Below are 13,577 nucleotides of genomic sequence, written 5' to 3'. Positions count from 1 at the left end.
GATGGAACTAGGCTTAGTTAGCTTAAAGAAGAGATTTAGGCAAGGGCATAATAGCTGTCCTTCAAGTATTTGAAGCATATGAAAGGAGAATTTGACTGCAAAAGGCCAAATTTCTCTACTTTATTATAAAAGGGAAGACAACAGACTAGGTAAACTATAGGTCAGTGAGCTTGATTTAGATTTCTCTTAAAATTCCAAAAAGAACCATTAAAGAGATTGAAAATCTAGGAGAAAAAGTGGTATCAGACTAGTTTTACTTCCTTTATGTTTTTAGGTTGCTAAAAAATAGATCAGGAATATTGTGAACATAATTTATTTACCTTTCAGGAAAGCATTTGATAAAGTATCTCTTGAAATTTTTTTAGAAAACCCAAAGGGAGAAAGAAAGAAAGGAGGGGAAGGAATTAAATGACAAAACAATTAAATGAAATCAGAGTTCATGTCTAAACACAGAAAACAACCATTATTGGTTCAGTCACTATGGTAGGAGTTCTCTCACATGAAGAACCAGTGAGATCATTACTTGACTCTGCAATATTTAACATTTTTATCACAAATGGATTAAAAAACCAACCACCACCTACTTTGGCATCCCCAAAAATATAAGGATATTTTTATAAAATTTGAAGATGATATAAAGTTGGAGAGATAGTTGACACAGGATGAAGGAGTAAGGATCAAAATAATCTTTGCAGGTTAGAGTATCAAACAAATTCAATTAAGTTTCCTGCAGAACCCACAAATTGACAAATCAATGTACTCTAATAAGGATCCCATTCTCATCACACGATGTATGAAACAATGTAATCTTCATTTACAACAAGAAAACCAAGTCACCATTACAAGTTTCTAGTACTACCATAATTCCAGCCAACATATGCCTTGTGAATTGGGCCTAGGGTCTATGTGCTCACACGAGGCACAAAAAACCCAAGAAATACTCTATTAGTTGGGAGTAGCAGGAAATGTATACTGAACACCGAGTAGTTCCTGAATGAATCAAATTGTGGAATATAGATCAAAAACCCTGCCTGAGAGGGAAAAATTAGAGGACATTACCTTTTGAATTTCCTGAGCTTGCTCAATATTTTTGCTTTTCTGTTGTAACATCTTTTCAACATTCTGAAGCCCATGATTAATTTCTTCTATTTTTCTACTCATCACATAAGAAGGTGAATTCTTCAAGACTTCATTTCTAATCTGTTATATAAAGAGAAAAGTCTTATTCAACATATAGAAACAATTCAACATCCTATTCATTTATTCCCTGATAAAGGGTAGTCTGGAGGTAGAAAGGGGGTAGTCACTTTGTCATGCAAATTTTCATAATCCCCTCAAGAACTTGTATTTTTTTTCCCCTAGATGAGATGTTTTTATTGATATGGCTTATTTGGTGTTGAATAGTAATTTTTCTCCACTAAACTGACTATTCAAATCCGTGCCAAATGCTACAAAAGGTACATACTACTTAAAATATCAGAAACATTACCTACAATAATCAAAAAATACAGCTTGCCTCACAATGTGAACTTTAGAAATAAATTATGACTTATTTTCTTGACTTCCTGTAATAGCTAAGCATACAAGTTCAACATTTCTAATAAAACTAAACTTATTCTAAAGCAAGGCAAAGAAAATGTGATTTCTATCCTAATATTCATTTGGCTGGAACAATTTAGTTTTGAACTAACTGACACTTGAAAATATATGCTGCTTAATATAGTTAGTGTTTTCTTCATAGCAATCAAAGCCTACTTATTGAGCAGCATGATTTTCTACCTGAATTATTCCTAAAAGAAAATAACTTATCTCTAGGAGATTAATGACAAATGTGTTACTTCAAATATCCCATCAGGATTCATTCCTTTTGAAAATTACATTGATAGGGAATTTTGATATAGCCACTAAAATAGGTGATGATGATGTCTTACCTTTGCCTGGTACTTTTTAACTTTGCAAATTACTTTTGCAATTTTTCATCTGAGCCTTATAATATCCTTTTACAAGCATTTTACAAAAGAGGAAACTGAGAAACAAAGAGGATAAATGACTTGCCTAAAGTTAATAGTAGAACCAGAAGCTAAAACACTCTTGCCTATTTCCAGATCCTTCCCCCTAAGCAACACTATAAATACTATCTGCCAGTTTTATTAGAAAAAATTTCTACTTCAAACAGAACACAGTTTTGTTGTTCTTGTTATTGTGTGTGTGTGTGTGGGGGGGCACTTTGCATGAATAATCCATCTATATTAAAAATATACCCTTAAATGAACTGTAAAAAAACACACCATGATTTAAGAAATACAAACAGCAACCTGAATAACAATGGAAGGTTATAGTTTCTACTGGCAGATGAAAACCGTTAGCTATTATCTTTTACAAATGTATCTGTGGTCTAAATTACAAGTGGAATCTTTCAGAAGTCCAGCTGTTAAATATTCTAAGGGCTTTTGAGTGACTTTCCCAAGGAATTCCACATGCTATTTGCAATAGAATAATATTTAATTTGATCTGTAAATAAAGACATGCTATTCTAATGAAAACAATAGTCCCTGATGTTTTAGAAGCTACCAAAACATTCTATGTGTCAAAATGACATGGTTTGCTGTTAAATGAATACTAGAAGAGAGGTAAATTGTAGCTTATGTAATTAATATCTGAGAACACTGTTATATACATTTTTGACACTGCAGATGTAATATTCATATCTATAATACTTGTTTTATATTCATGCTTCCTTAGTATAAATATGCTAGGAAATAAAATACAGAATGCACATTTTAAGATGTTACTAATTTCATCAATTTAACTTAATTTTTGATATTAAGAAACATTTTACTTATATATTATACATATATATGTATCATTATCATATAATTGTTTGTCATTTATTTTAGGAATATCAGAAATCAGTATCTGTGAGACCTGGACTAAATCAAAAGAGGGGAAAAGCAGGAAGGATGGAAGTTACTTATAAACATTTAATCTTTTGGGTTGGCCTTTTAAAAAAAAATCATGATAAAATGAACTCTGACTTTCTTTGTTCTCTCCTCGATATCTTGTCTTCCCTGTCTTCCTATCTGACTCCGGGTGTAAAGTGTGTTCAAATTTACTCTAAAATTCCTTTTTTCAGAACTTGAATTGCTTCAAAAAGCTAAGAACATACATGTTTTAAGACAAAAATCTATGATTCAGGTCTATTATGAAGGGTAATGAAATGAAATTGTACCTCACACTAATTAGGAGCATTCTAAATAAAGATTGAAGCACAAGGAGAAAAAAATGTACAGATTATTCTGGTTTCTTATTTCTGTCACTTGAACTGCTTTAGAGTTCAGTTTCCAATCACAAAATTTTCACTTAGCCAAGCCATAAAAAAGCATATATTCATAAATGAAAAGGCAACTAAAATGAAAATGTGAACCCAATTATATTTTTATTGAAAGGCACATTGCTTCCTCTATTGCATAAATGAGAGATAAACACAGGAATGAACAATGCTGCCACAAACACCATTACCTTCTCATCTATGTCTTCTAAAGTTTTTTTGCATTCTTCCATCTGGCACTCAATCTCTGCAGGAACTATGGTATACATCTCAGAATACTTGATTCGGAGTTTTTCCATAATATTCTCAAGTGCTAGCTTCTCTTTGTCAATTATTCTCTGAAGAGCCTTAAAACATTAAAGAAGGTTTTCAGTACTAACAAGACACAGGAAAAGTTTAACTCTAAAACTGAAAGCAGTTTCAGAGCACATCCTTATGATTTAAATGAGCAGCTTTTGCATGACAAAACTCTACTATTCATATAAGCTGATTAAACCTGAGAGATGCTCTGTTTAGTCAGATGATGCCTTTTCATTCGTAAGAATTAAACTTGATATCTCTTCATAATGTCAACCCATTGTTATAAAAAGACATTACAACATCTCTGCACTTCCAAAGTGCCACTATGATTTAACTTTATCTTTGTAGCATTCTTGATATAAAAAACCTGTTCAGAGCAAAAGTTTTCAGAAGTTTTTATTAACTTGTTGCCATTTATGGTTCTTCCTACATTATCATAACAATGATGCAAAGCCACTAAAAGCTAGAAGCTTGAAGCAAAAGTGTCTGCTTTCATGTAATTATACAACACAGTGAGCCCAACTCTTTCAAAACTGAGGGTTCCAGTTCCACAGGAAGAATGTGGGTTTTAAGAGATAAAAGCAACTTGAACAAACAGTCTATTGGTTGTGGCCTAGAAAGAAAATCTGATCTAAGTTCCCCTTGCAGCAATTATAAAAGAGAAACTCATTTGTTTGGGAAACTTTCCCGAAGATCAGGTGGAAAAATACTTTGTAACTTTACAGGGGCCTTTTCTGATAGTCACTATTTGGGGAAGAATTAGTTATTAATCTTGTTAATGGACCAAGGCATTGCCCTGAAGAATAATTACATTTTAATGATTCTGTGTGATTATTTATCATTGAGTTATTTTTTTTTTAATTTCTGACTACCAAACCCTCATTTTTTATCTTTAATACCAGCCAGCTCTGTACAAGCAAAATTAAGCAGCAAGTTATGTAATTATCGTAGTAATTCGGACAAAAAAAAAGGACTTGGGAGTCTGAATTGCCCACATAATTATGAAATATTTTATCTTATATGCAGTCTAAGAGGGATTCCTTTCATTCAGAGATTTCTTATCAATACTTTTCCCATGATGATCCTTTTAATAAGTGAAATTAAGTTTCTTCTCTCAATATACCATCACAAAACAGCTTCAGATACAAACAGCACAGAACTTTTGAATGTATCTGAAAAACTGATTGAAGATTGTTACCTAAAAGACTCTTCTGACTCAGAGAGAGTTTACCACTTTTTCTATATGCAATAGTTTAAGAAATTAGTACCTAAGTGAACCTCACTGTGCGGGCAGCTCCTCAGTTAGCTGGGAAAAAAAGCCGAGCCTAATCTAATGTATACAAGTAATTTCAATGCCTTAATCTGTTATCTGCTATTTGCTAATTATCATTGCAAAATAAAGATACTAATCAGATTCAACAAATGAAACCTATTTTATTATATGCATTATGTTGTTATATACAAATCCTTATATTATTTACAGTATGTATAATGCCTGTCTGCCTGCCTTCCTTTTTCCCCCTTCCTTCCATCTTTCCATCCTTCTTCTTCCTTTCCCTCCATCCACAAAGGGAATCATATCCTTTTTTTTCCATGACAAAATCAAATTATTTATTAATTTTCAAGACAATGAAACAAAATCAGTGCCAAAATACAATCAAAGATTATAAACAAACAAATGACAAGTTCTGTAAGAGAATTAAATCTTCAGAAAACAAAAAAGACCATTCAAAGACAAGAGGAAACTGGAAAAGTCATTATCGAATCTGCTAAACTACGGCATAGTCATCTTTAAGTTAAAAGAACACAAGAAAACTAGTTAAAAAAAACAACTGAGATGCTAATAATTGCTATGAAGAAAAAAACCCTCATCTTGGGCAAGACAATACAAAGAATAGAATATTGAAGAGAGGAAAACAAAAAAAGATGGTACATACCAAATTAACTTTTTCATTTGAGATTATTTTAAAACCAGTGATAGAAATAGTCCAGATAAATTAAACCATAAAATATTATATATATTAAATATAATATAATATAATATATATATATAAAATATAAAATAAACTTCTAATGATCCTGAAAATCATGTGCCCATTGAAAAGGAATGAAGGATTCTGATAATTATATTTATATGTTAAAAATCAGAATTGTTAATGAATTAGAGATAATTCCAAGTGAAGCTTTAATGCAATTATTTTTACCATATAACCTATCATAAAAAATTAAGAAATGATAAGTAACATGTTTCAGTGTACTGGGGTCTTATCTAATTGAAAACTTTGTAGGTTCTACTTCATATCCATGGAACTGACAAAGTTGGAAAAAAAAAAACTGAAAAACAGTTCTTGGGAAATCTAGGGGAAAACAGGTACACTGTGTTCTTTTTTGGAAACAGAACCTCACTTTATTATTTTTTTAAATTATAGCTTTTTATTTACAAGTTATATGCATGGATAATTTTACAGCATTGACAATTGCCAACCTTTTGTTCCAATTTTTTCCCCTCCTTCCCCTCATCCCTTCCCCCTGATGGCAGGTTGACCAATACATGTTAAATATGTTAAAGTACAAATTAAATACAATACAAATATATATATCCTAACAGTTATTTTGCTGTACAAAAAGAATCAGACTTTTAAATAGTGTACTATTAACCTGTGAAGGAAATCAAAAATGCAGGAGGACAAAAATAGAGGGATTGGGAATTCTATGTAATGGTTCTTAGTCATCTCTCAGAGTTCTTCTGCTGGGTGTAGCTGGTTCAGTTCATTGCTGCTCTATTGGAACTGATTTGGATCCTCTCATTGCTGGAGATGGCCACATCCATTAGAATTGATCACCATACAGTATTGTTGCTGAAGTATATAATGATCTCCTGGTCCTGCTCATTTCACTCAGCATCAGTTCATGTAAATCTCTCCAGGCCTTTCTGAAATCCTCCTGCTGGTCATTTCTTACAGAACAATAATATTCCATAATATTCATATACCACAATTTACTCAGCCATTCTCCAGTTGATGGGCATCCACTCAATTTCTAGTTTCTAGTTTCTAGCCACTACAAACAGGGCTGCCACAAACATTTTGGCACATACAGATCCCTTTCCCTTCTTTAGTATCTCTTTGGGATATAATGCCAGTAGAAACACTGGTGGATCAAAGGGTATGCACAGTTTGATAACTTTTTGAGCACAGTTCCAAATTGCTCTCCACAATTCCCCAACAATGTATCAGTGTCCCTGTTTTCCCACATCCCCCCCAACAATCCGCATTACCTTTCCCTGTCATTCTAGCCAATCTGACAGGTGTGAATCATATCCTTCTTTGTAGATGCTCTGCCCAAAGGAATATAAATTTTGATTGCCGAAGCTTAGCAAAATATCTTGGGGTTTATAGGCTACATTTCTTTTTTTTAATATGCCTTAAACCCAAATCACTTTGATTTTCACTGAGGCCCATACCTGGTCTCAGCCCAAGCCTCACTTAGTCACCGTTTGCATTCTGAAGGCTCAGAGTGAGCGTAAACCGCAATTGTTTATTTTGGTCAGAAATCCTGAACGTCTTCCTCTCCCAGTAATTTTTTACTTTTTGACTAGATAAAAGAGGCCATTCTTTGCTTCCTTTTTAATCCAGCCTTAATCACAGATAAAGTGAGACCTAGAAAAGATCTTAGCTTAAAAAGGTCAAGGTCTCCCACTGCATCTGAGACTATCCCCAGTCATCCTAATCTATACTTTGCCACTGGACCCATATAACTCTGGAGGAGTGAGTGACTTCCCTCACTTAAATACACTTCACTTGCAAGTTATAACATCTCCTTTCTGATATCATAGAGCTTTTTGAAAATGAAGAACTAACAATGCCTTTAGAAATGGTGTAGTTTAAAATCATCTTCTCTATTCCCCAATTCAATCATCAAACATTAATTAAGCCTATAATTTGAAAGGTACTGAGGAAGATACAAAGATACATAACATATGTGTTATTTTTGCTCAAGGAGTCTGATATAAAAGGGAAATGGAGATAGTAAGACAAAGGGATTGTTCAGAAAATAAGAGAGAATAAATTTCAGCTAAAGTGTCATACATAATTTAACTTATACTTAACATATTTAACATGTATTAGTCAACCTGCCATCTGGGGTAAGGGGTGGAGGGAAGGAGGGAAAAAGTTGAAACAAAAGGTTTTGCAATTGTCAATACTGAAAAAATTACCTATGCATATATTTGTAAATAAAAAACTATAATAATAAAAAAATAAAGTGTCATACATAGTTGAAGAGGAATAGTAAGAAAGAAAACTGGAATGTAAGTTGAAGTTATATAGGGTCTGGAGGAAAGAAAGAAGACAGAGCCAAAGAGAAAAAATCTAGAAGATAACTTGTATAAAAATAATCACTGCAAATGTTATACAGGATGAGATCTCACCAGAAAATAATATATACTAATATGTAGTCAAAGTCTGAGTCTTGGTAGATATATATCCATTTAGGGAGCAAAAGGGAAAAAAAGCATCAAATAAAGGAGTATGTTAGAGAAAAAGGAGGACATGAGAGTTCAAGATCACAGAAGGCAAAAATCAAAGAACAAAGGAGATGTTGATCAATCTCTTCTTTTAAGGAACAAGGGATGGAGGAAAGAAAGGAAATAATAATTCCACTTTTTCTATGAAGCTTACCCTGATTCCCTTCAATCAGTGAGTACTTTGTCCTCAGGATTTTTGATTTCAAGATATCTAAAGAAACTATCATGTATTGAGTGATAGTTGTGATATTGTGGGTTCCATAAGGGAAGGGCCCATGAGAAAATTTTATTTTTCTCAATGCCTAAGACAGTACTATGCTTTAATAGGTGCCTAGTACATCTTTGCTGAATAAACAAAGGGAAAAAATTAATATTTATAGGTCAAGAAGATGGCTGAGGTCTCAGTAAACTAGGAATCAATGTTGTCACCTAAGAAAAGACAGAGAATGGTAGGCTGCATTTGGGATTTTGAGGGTAATGGTACAGTTTTGGAACAATTACTGTTTGAAATGGGAGAAGGAATCTTACAAGGGAAATCCTGATGCTCAAAAGGCACGACAATAGATACAAATGAATGGTATTAACATAATTACAAGATTCCCTTCAGGATCCTATATTCAATTCAATTTACATCAGTTATTAAGGGCCTACTATATCCAAGGCACTGTGCTTGGCTGAGATAAAAATACCAAAATAAAGCAGTCCTAGCCTTCAAAGATCTTATAATCTGTTTTCAGAAAACATGTACATAAAATGAGATGAGATAGAAATGTGTTAAGGAAATGAGAAGCATCATATAAGAAGTCACATGACATTCCGATTTCATTTTCAACTCTTTCATGTCTAATCAAGGTAGGTAAAGGTCATAGGCATATATTCCTAGTAATTACAGACCCTTCAATATCCCTCTTAAAAAAATAAATCCTATTACATCTCATTAAGTTGCAAGCCATAGAGACAGATACACATCTTTACCAAATAAACTAATCATATATCCGGGGCTATGCTAGCTCTAGCTTAAACTAGGCTGATTGTTAAATTTTCAGTTTAAGCACTTACAACTTGGAAACTGGCCAATTCTATATATGCCAGGGCTTAATTTATTGTTTTCTTGATTGTTTAGATTTAAGAAAGTAATGGAGAAATATTAATAGTGCAGATTAAGCTTAAAAGTATGTCATGCAAACATTCTTTTTTGGAGTTAGTTAGGAAACATTTATCAACACACCATTTCATATACTTCAACAGTTGAGAGATTGCCTCCCCAGGAAGGAGCATTTGCTTTTTGCAAGTGAAATTACATTGCATTGCTCCCCCTAGCCAATGACCTATTACTAACCTCCAAATGTTCTTCCTTATTTGGGTCTTCTTCTAATTCCATATCATGGAAAGAGGATGTCATTTTTTCAAATACATTCCTCAAAGCAATTATTTCATTACTGATGTTATTTCTCTCTTCAATTTCCAACTGTACCAATTTTTTATTTGATTGAGCTTTCTGAGAGAGCCTAAAATAAACAATAAAACAATATCAAAGATAGCATAAACAGTTTTCTTTAGCCTCTTTTTTCCCTAAAGAATTGTTTTATTTGAACAATTAACAAAATACCAACCCTTCACCCTTAACCACTCATTTTCTAAATAAAGGGATATAATCTATAATGATTTTTACCAATTATTTGCATGTCATACATAAACATATATGTCATCATGAACAGTAATCCAAATAAAATATTTCTCAAAGCTATCTTCTTTTCCAATTTTTATATTCCAGCTATATAATTTCTCTTTCATTTTTTTTACGATGAGTTACATCAGCAGTTCTAACAAGTATAGACCTTCTTATACAAAAGATAACTTAAGGACAAAGAAAATTAAGCAAACCCATCTTTAGAAAGAAAATTTCTCTATCTTTCATCCCAATTTCCTCTGAAACTGGATGTACCCACCAGACAAAAACTGCAGATCCCACACTCAGAGCACTATCAGGGTAGCATATATCCCCATCAATTATGGTATTAGACTTTCCAGTCTCTTTTGTTACCCACTCATTGATGATTCAATTTTATCTACATTATTTAGGATTGATTCTAATCCATTATTATATCATTAAGAAACTCTAAATTTAACTCCAGTCAACATCTAAATACACAACTAACTTTTCAACCATTTCATCTTAGATAACTGGACCTTACTTGATACATCGATCTTGCATGGATAGAATTTCTTGCAATACTGGAATAGATTCAGATGTCTCCAAATTTTCAGGAACGCTCAGGATATTTTTTATCCGGTGAAGAAGTAAAGTAAATAGCAGTTGCTCCCTCTCCAGGTTCTCCTCATATTGGCAGAGACATTCTAAAACTTCAGAAAGTTCCTCATTGGTGGCTGCTTCCTTTGGCTTGGTACTCTCAGGGAACTCTTCTTGGAGATTATCTAAAATAATTGCTTCCCTTTCAATCTAGGTCAACAAGGGGAATAAAGATTAAAATGTGGATCTTATCAACCTAAAAAATCTCTTTGACAATCATAACAACACAATCTGTTATTAAGAATTCCTCATTTTGAAAAAGTCACATCAGACATCAGGAGACAGGATTCTCTGTAAACAGTAATTCTGCTTTTCTGAATTAATAGAAGAAATTTTGATTTAGCAATTTGTCCAGATGATTTTTCAAAGGCCCTATAAAACTTTTTAAAGAAATTCATCTGTCATGTGTGAAATACATACAGGTCTATCCTAGAAATCTTGGAACAGTTTTAAACTTTAATAACTTTAAAAAAGCTATTTATATGACTACTTTTAAAGCTTAAGATCTGTATTGCTATTGAATGAAAAGTAAACCAATGAAATAAATGTTAATGAAGTGAAAGTACAAATATAATTTCCCCTCTTTACATAATAGCTAAGGAGAGATTTATATTATACATATATGCATGCACACACACACACGAGTGTGTGTATGGGTATATGAGTGCTTCCTTATATGATACAATAATATCCTGTTGAAATCATATAGTAAATTTGATCTTTCTTCCAACTGATGACATTTGCTTTTAATCCTATATTTTCCTACCACAAACAGTACTACTTGCTATGAATATTTTTGTAAATACATGAGCTACTCAAAGCATAGCTTAGTCAGATTTCCCACAGAATCCCAATTGATTTACATAAACCAGAATGCCAATTATTAATTTGCAAGATATTGACCAACCATACTGAGTTTTAATATAGTGTTACCTCCAGGAACAAATAGTAAATCTGTCTCCAACACAGATTATTTCTATCTTTTATTATTAGCAATTTGATAAATATGAGGTGAATTCTTAGAATTCTTTTAATTTATATGTTTGTTATTATTAGTGATTTATATTATTTTTTAAATAATTGTTGACAGTTGAAAATTATTTTGAAAACTGTATATTCATATCTGATTACTTGTATTTTGGAAAACATTTTTTTGTTTTATATACTTATCTCTATACCCTAGATAGTTTGAATACGATATTTTTATTTATGATATATGATACAAAGTTTCCCCCCCATTGAACGTTTTCTTTTCTTATTTTTGTGATAACTTCTATTCCTTATTTGATTTATAATCCCCAACCATCTCTACCAGCACATAGACATGGAGGAAATTTCCTCTTGTTCTCTAATTTTTATGTGACATATACCATTTAGATCACACATCCATTGAGATCATATTGGTATATATGATATAAGATACTTTCCCAGACTCATTTCAAATACACAAGTCTAACAAGTGTTGGATTATCTGGATCCTCAGAAAATTAGAAGTGGTGGAGATGAGGAAAGAAAAGCAATAGGAAAATTTAGCTGCCAGAGGGAATAAGTAGTAAACTTATTGACTTTAGAAAAATAAAATAGTAGCCAGTAGCTTCAAAGGCAGTAAAAAACTATAAAAAAGAAAGTCTAACAGTCATAGTTATAAATTTGATAATCAATCATACTTGTCTCTGAAAGTAACACTATATTAAAATTCAGTGCATAGTTAAGTAGTATAGCTAGTAGATATTTAGTAACTGAATGAAGAACTGGCATTATGTAAGCTATTTGTGAGCTTGATAAGTGTTAATTAGTCTGCCAGAATCTGATCACCTCAGGGTAAGATAATGAAATCAACTTTTACTTGCAAAGACAAAGGAAAAGATCTTTGGATTAAGTTGACTATATCAAGATACTCTTTACTATCACTTCTTCTCTGGAAAAAAATGGTGATTCTTACAAAGCATTAGCAAGTATATAATTAAAATTATGTACGCAGAACAAAGGTATTCTACCCCTCCTTGGAATCTCTACTTTATTTTGGCATGAAGGCTGTTACAATTAGTCCAGACCCATACCACTTCTTACCTTGACTACTGCAATAAACTCCTAAGCAATCCCCTTTCTTTAAGTGTTCTTTTAAACATCCTGGACAAAAGTATACCCCTGATTAAATCAGTTAATTGGTAAAAATCTGGATTTTTCTACTACATATCCAATAAAGCTTAGATTTCTTGATTTAAGAACCTACACAGTATTTTACCAGCCTTGTTTTGTACAATTCTCTTTCATATGTTCCTCTGTATTTTATGCAAGTTGGACTTCTCTCCAGTTTTCCAACATTCCAAACTGTTATACCTCTATAATTTGGCATGTTATTTCTTAGAATGTTTTCTGTAATTGAATTCCTATTTCTCCTTGAAGAGAAAATCAAATGTCATTGCCCTCCATGAAGTTACTCTGGATTCACAAAGCCAGATGTAATTTCTCTTTCTTCAGAAATTATAGAGCACTATTTTCCAAAAATTTATTGTACTTATCAGTTACATTCTATTTCCTTTGGTAAAATTCTAAGTCATTCTTATTTTTCTCTCAGGGCCCAGCATAGATAATTTAGCACATAGGAAACATCTAATACGTATCATTTGGATATATTTGAAGACTGCATTGAGAATTTTAAAATAGATTTGGACAAAAGAATTTGTCTTACAAAAATACACTTGCCTGAAAACACTTGTCCTTTTATCTTTTTGACTACATTAGGATTATATTATTTAAGATAGGAGAAGACCAAGAGCAATTGGGAAAATGCTAATCTATACTTTTTAAAAATAAAATAATATTTCAAAGTCATCTCCATCCTGTTTTATTGGGAAATTTAGGACTATGGGATAGAAATCTTTGCCATAAACTAAATAGCAAGAGAGAACAGCATCTAAGTATTCCTAAAGCAAATTAGCTCAGCTGACATTACAATCTTGATTTTTCTTTGAAAAAAATGGAGAAAACGTTAGGGAAAAAAATAGAGATAATACATTACATAATGAAAGTACAGACTTGATTATGTTAAAAAGCTTTGGAATTAAAAGAAAATTGGCTAAAAATGAGATCTAGGAATGTATTTTATAAAA

At 32.2% G+C, this 13,577-nt stretch overlaps 1 protein-coding gene across 1 annotated transcript in view; it reads right to left on the bottom strand.

Moving 5' to 3' along the window:
• The window catches only part of SYNE2 (spectrin repeat containing nuclear envelope protein 2), a 389,516-nt gene that overhangs the window by 173,318 nt on the left and 202,621 nt on the right, over window positions 1-13,577 (bottom strand). Inside the window, exons 54-57 of the mRNA XM_051973670.1 lie at window positions 10,349-10,614; window positions 9,493-9,661; window positions 3,520-3,675; window positions 1,060-1,200 (exon numbers count right to left, since the gene is read on the bottom strand). Coding sequence (XP_051829630.1) covers window positions 1,060-1,200; window positions 3,520-3,675; window positions 9,493-9,661; window positions 10,349-10,614 — 732 coding nt within the window. The remainder of the gene's footprint in view (window positions 1-1,059; window positions 1,201-3,519; window positions 3,676-9,492; window positions 9,662-10,348; window positions 10,615-13,577) is intronic.

Source organism: Antechinus flavipes, chromosome 2 (assembly GCF_016432865.1).
Source record: "Antechinus flavipes isolate AdamAnt ecotype Samford, QLD, Australia chromosome 2, AdamAnt_v2, whole genome shotgun sequence".
Taxonomy (NCBI): Eukaryota; Metazoa; Chordata; class Mammalia; order Dasyuromorphia; family Dasyuridae; genus Antechinus; species Antechinus flavipes.
The sequence above is the reverse complement of the archived record's forward strand: the minus strand, read 5'-3'. Positions and strand labels throughout refer to the sequence as shown.